The sequence below is a fragment of the Mustela putorius genome, unplaced genomic scaffold (genome assembly GCF_011764305.1).
Source record: "Mustela putorius furo isolate JIRA1106 unplaced genomic scaffold, ASM1176430v1.1 tig00000640_pilon_pilon_pilon, whole genome shotgun sequence".
NCBI lineage: Eukaryota > Metazoa > Chordata > Mammalia > Carnivora > Mustelidae > Mustela > Mustela putorius.
Window position 1 is genome coordinate 6,385,474 of NW_025421432.1, and position 5,570 is coordinate 6,391,043.

At 38.8% G+C, this 5,570-nt stretch overlaps 1 protein-coding gene across 1 annotated transcript; it reads left to right on the forward strand.

The window, feature by feature from the left end:
* The first annotated feature begins 4,531 nt into the window (after positions 1–4,531).
* LOC106005421 (uncharacterized protein C12orf71 homolog) lies at positions 4,532–5,028 on the forward strand. The gene has a single exon (XM_045082986.1). The coding sequence runs from the start codon at positions 4,630–4,632 to the stop codon at positions 5,026–5,028; it is 399 nt and encodes a 132-aa protein (XP_044938921.1). The 5' UTR covers positions 4,532–4,629.
* The last annotated feature ends 542 nt before the right edge of the window (positions 5,029–5,570 follow it).

A 5,570-nucleotide genomic window follows, 5' to 3' on the forward strand; every position in this document is an offset into this window, starting at 1 on the left:
CCGGTCTCTTTCCTGGCCTTCATTTTCTAAGCTCGTCACATATTAACTCTACACATGCAAGGGAAACCTCCCTAGTATCTCTTTTCATCCCACTATCTTTCTTTTTTGATACTATTTACCTTCACTCCTGTCCCAGGGTTTTTCTTACGCACCAAATGAGCTTATTAGCAAATGGGAAGTGTCAGGTATTTTAAAGTAATACAGAAGTCAATGGTTTTCTCTGAAAAGATTTTCCATTTCTTAAGTGCTAAGAAGCTTAAAGTAGCCATATTGAGTTTGTGATCTTAAATGCCCTCCATAATCCTGAAAATGGACTGCTGTTAACAGTTAAATCAAAGGATAGAAAGCAGGGTTTTATGAGCAACAAAAATTTTGAGATGCTTTGAACATCAATCCTTTCTTCCTTCTCTCTTGTAGACCACGATGAAAGCAACATCTTTGAAATCTTGAGGCATTAGTTCCTATGCCCTCTGTAATTTCCCTCCCTTTCTTCACCATGCCTGGGGCCTTGATCTCTGCCATCTGCTTATTCTCATACTGTGGTGCTCCACCTTTCATTTGTACCTGGGTCATCTTCTTTTCAGGTGTGCAGCCTCTCCATCTTACCTCTGAACTAAAACAGCTTTTGAAAAGCCATGAATTACCAAGGTTTTCAGAAAGGAAAAGTGAAGGGAAGTTCACTTAAAATAAACCACAGTATTTTTCAGATAAAGTTGGACAGAAGTCTTTAGGATTTTTTTAGCCTACCTTTTAGACTACTTTATAGAACTGTAGAGAGTTCTCATTTCTTGTTCCTTTTTTTTTTAACTTGATTGTTGGCATGGCCAAGTACTAACTGCTGTGATTATTCAGGGCAATGCAGCCAAACAGCTAAGATAAAAATGTTAAGTATTATGAATAATAGTTAATAGCGTTGAAGATGTCTTGGACTTTTCCTGAAGCAGTCTCTTTCATATCTGGTGAAAGTAGGCCAGTGTTATATGCAGCAAAGACAGCAATTATACTCTATGATTTCATTATCTCCATTCTAAATATTAGAAAATCATCTGCTTACCGACCTCCACAGAGAGTGACACATTTTTACAATCAAGAATAGACCTCTACAGTTTGTCCAAAAAATGTATATTTAACTGAGATGTATTAAATTTAGGGATGTTTCCCAAACTATCACTTTTTTCTTACAGGATGAAGACACATAAGCTCTCAATAGAGCAACTGTAAATTCACTGATTTGTACAAAAGTATTAATTTATAAATTAGTAAGAAATTAATGGGGCCTCAAAAATAAGAACACATATGTTTAGCTTACAAAACTAAACTAGATGAAAAAAAAATTGGGGGCGCCTCAGTGGCTCAGTTGTTAAGTGTCTGCCTTCGGCTTGGGTCGTGGTCCCGGGGTCCTGGGATTGAGTTCTGCAACTCACTCCCTGCTAAGCGGGAGGCCTGCTTCTCCCTCTTCCACCCCCTGCTTGTGTTCCCTCTCTTTGTGGTTTCTCTCTCTGTCAAATAAATAAATAAAATCTTTAAACAAAAATTTTAAAAAACACAAAAAACAAAATTTTAAGAGAAAAACATGTTTGAATCAAATCATCTCTTTGCAGCATAATTTACAAATTGACTTTCCTTGAGTAAGAGAACCACTAATGGCCAAATAATCTATGGTCAAGGAAAAAAAAAAAAGGTCACATAGAAAAAAACATGACCCCTGCCTCCTCTGTACTATCACAGATGGGGAGTGTGGAGAGTCGAGCCAACATTGTGATGGCATAATTACAAAATGGCTATAAAATGAGCAGGAAAGGAAAATGACAGGAAAAAAATAATAAAAGAGAAGGGGCCATTTACAGCTTCTTTTTCATGTTTTAATTTACAACCATTTACAACCATTTAATCAACTGCAGTTTCATTTGTTTGGCCAGATGACAGCCCAGTGTAGCCCATTTACATTTCTGGTCTCAACTATATAAAAAACAAAAACAAACAAATAAACATTAATGCTTAAATTGGCCTTTTGAGCAACATCTAAGCTATCCTACCTTTGAGTTTTTATAAGGGACGGAGAGTCTCCATTATTCCATTAATGTAATTTATGTATTGTGTCTCAGTTTATTTCCTTGTGTTTTCACTTATCTCACCCTTTAAGAACTCTCAAGTTTTAGAAACATGTTCCCCTCTGGACTTTGGGATTCTTCTTAATAATATTTTAAGCTCCTTTACTACTTCGACTTAGATTTGGGATCTTGTCAAGTAATCCCATCTGCCTATTTCACATTTAGGTGGTAACAAACACTCAGATACTTTATTATTTTTTAAATTTGTAAAAAATGATTTTATTTATTTATTTGACAGGGGGAGAGAGAGAGAGACGGAAAGGGAACACAAGCAGGGGGAGTAGGAGTAAGAGAAGCAGGTTCCCCGTTGAGCAGGGGCCCTGATGTGGGCATCGATCCCAGGAGTCTGGGATCATGACCTGAGCCAAAGGCAGACACTTAATGACTGAGCGGCCCAAGGCGCCCCTACATACTTCACGTTAAATTTTTGTTTTCATCTCTTCCTCATTTCCTTCAGCACAGGTCCAGACTCTCCTGGGATTAAGGATGTAGTAGGAGCTTTTCAAACAGGAATGGTTACCTCCTGAGCTACACAGTCATGTTCTAAGGATTCTGAGAATGCTCCTCTCTACAAGTATATAATGGCTAACTCAAGGATGGTGGGCCTATCAGTGATTTTGATGTTTAAATTCAGTTGTTATTCTTTTGCATAAGTGAAATAAAAATGTGAAAAAGCTATCCCAAGATAAATTAATTCAATACAATACTCTGCTGACCTAAATGATAAAGGGCTGCTCATGGAGTCACTTTATTTAGCAGAAATTCTTTTTAAAGCAGATCAACAACCACATGGAAAACTGTGACTATTATTTCCAGTACAATGTTTTTATTTTGAATGCAATGGAACCAAGTCTATTGTGGAACAACAGGGAGAATTTTTACAGATAATAAATAATTTAAATCAGATTCTATTAGAATAAGCAAGGATATATTATGGATATAACCCCACATGAATATTTTAGGATAAAACATTTACAGTCAGCCACTTGGGGCCCTACTCACAAATATCCAGGGATATTCATATTCTCCTCTTCTCTCTTAGTCGGGGAAGTTTGAAAAGCACTAGTCTAAGATAACTGAAATATTTTAAAGTTGTGGGTTTTTAAAAACTAAATATTCAGAGAATTCAGATCTATTAAGCTTTAAGTATCGAAAAATGAAAAAGGTTGCCTAAAATGTCGAAATAATTTTTAAAGACAAAGACACAGTAACACATATATTTAGAAGCAGAATTATTAAGAGTCATCTTATTAGGTGGTTTTACACAGAATACCTGAAACAGTTCTATAAACACCAATAATGTAAAAATTAAAACTAAATTTGGAGGGGGAGGTTCCAATGAATATTTAGCCTCTAGCAGGTCAACTGCATATAAATATTTTCTATTTTTATCAGGTAAAGATGGAGATCTCGTAAAGTTGATGAACACCATTTAACTGATAATATCTATAATATAAGCAACACAGGCTTTAGAGTCAGGATTATAACTGTGATCCTATCATACTGTACTGGTGTGAAATTACAGAAGTCATTCAACTTCTTTGAGTATCAGGTTATTCATGTAAAAAACATGAATAATAATACCATCGTTAAGAGTGGAAATTACTCCTAAGTGATCACATACGTTGTTACAAGTTTTTGGTTTGTTTTTCTTGTTGGGCTTCTCATGGGAAAGAGAGGAAGGTCTGCAAAGCTCCACAGAGTACTGACCTGCACACCTTGCACGTCCCGTGACGCTCCTTAGCATCACGCGCCATGAAACCATGATAAAATGTTCTGTCTGCCACCTGAATTATGATAAAAGCAAAACCAAACACACAAAAACACCTTGGTATTTTTTTTTTTTTATTGATAAGGGGGTTTATTCAAGACTTATTAAAACAGTAACAACCACTTAATGGTCATCAATCAGAAAGTCATTAAAAATGACAAAAGAGCCAGTACAGGTTTACTGTAGGGTATGCCATAAAAGAGAGTGATCAACAGCTGATGTGACACCCACACATATGCAGGTATGTGTATGTATATGTACAAATACACAGGTACACACATATGTACATATAAAGAAAAAGAAAAGGAAATCCACCAAAATCTTTCCAGGGATGGTTATCCATATCTCTGGACAGTACGATCATAAGCGTATTTAATTTCACCTTCATACTTTTCTGCATTTTTCAAATTTTAAACGATGATCATTTTTTTCTTTTGCAACGCAAGTTGTTTCAACTGCAGCAAGACAGAAGACAAGCAGTAGAAGGTGGAGAGGATTAGCTGAGAGGGTTTTCACACAAAGAAAGGCATTTTTTCAAGGGAGGGGGGTAGCTTTTTTTGTCCTTCCTTAAGGAATACAAAAATTGGATGAACTACCAGAATGGCATAGTAACATACCGAAAAAGGAATGAATAACATTACTGCTTAAATACTGTGACTTCCTTCTTCTCCCCAATCCCACCAAGTTTTTTCTTTCTTTTGAAGATTCCTGAGTTGAGGGAAACCTGAGAATGAGTCCCTGAACTCCATGGCGCACACAACCTGCAGCAGCGACCGATCAGACAGCACAGACTGCAGCTCGCAATCAAACCTGAGTCTCTCCGTGGGTTATTTCCCCTCCGAGGACACCTTCTCCTACGAAAACACCATCTCCTGGGAAGACAAGTCTCCCAAGAGTCTTCCAATCCTTGTCCCTCCTATCCAAGGGACATGGAGGACAGAGAGTACAGGCAGACTCCTGAGGAGACAAGACCAGATTCGGGACGACCCAAAGCAGTTCTGCAAACTCAGCATCACCCTAGCCTGGGATGTTGATGTGGGCTCAAACAATTCAGGCTCCGTAGCTAGTTGGGACCTAACTGGAAGCAATCAGTGGATCAACAAGTACCCACATTCCGCAAAGGAGACTCGTGTTTTTCCAAGATAACGTCTTCTTGCTCTTCCATTCGTTCATTCATTCATTCTAGTTGCCGCTCCCTCTAGTCGCCGTTCCACTATGTCTGGCTGTGATCATTTCATGTCAAGGACATGGGGATACACAAGACCTTGCTCCTTTCCTCCAAGTGTTCAAAGCCTGGCAGAAGCGTTGTCATCCGTTCAACAACAGGAGTCACTAACAGGGCAAGCTGTCTGTAATGGTCTTCATCTCACACGAGGATTTTAAAAAGCAAGTCTAAGATGGATTTTTTTCCTTCAGCTCTTCAAACCTCCCATGTACTTATTGGCCAACCGGTCCATAAAATTCTTTTATACTGGAAAGAAACAACTGTTTCCAGCAGAGTTTGCGGGAGGAGCTCTGACAGAGGCTCTCAGCAAAGGTTTCCTGAATGGCTTCAAGCAGGCCTGGGGGGTGGAGAGCCGCCGGCACGACTTCCAAAAGTTCTGGTTCACCTTCCGTCCGAGTTCAAAGCCCCGGCGCGGCGGCCCCCGCCGCAGGCTCTCAGCCCGAACCCTTTCCCGTCCCGCTCC

What these genes read in the sequence shown, in the direction of transcription:
- LOC106005421 (XM_045082986.1), top strand. Translation starts at nt 4,630, where the DNA reads ATGGCGCACACAACCTGCAGCAGCGACCGATCAGACAGCACAGACTGC.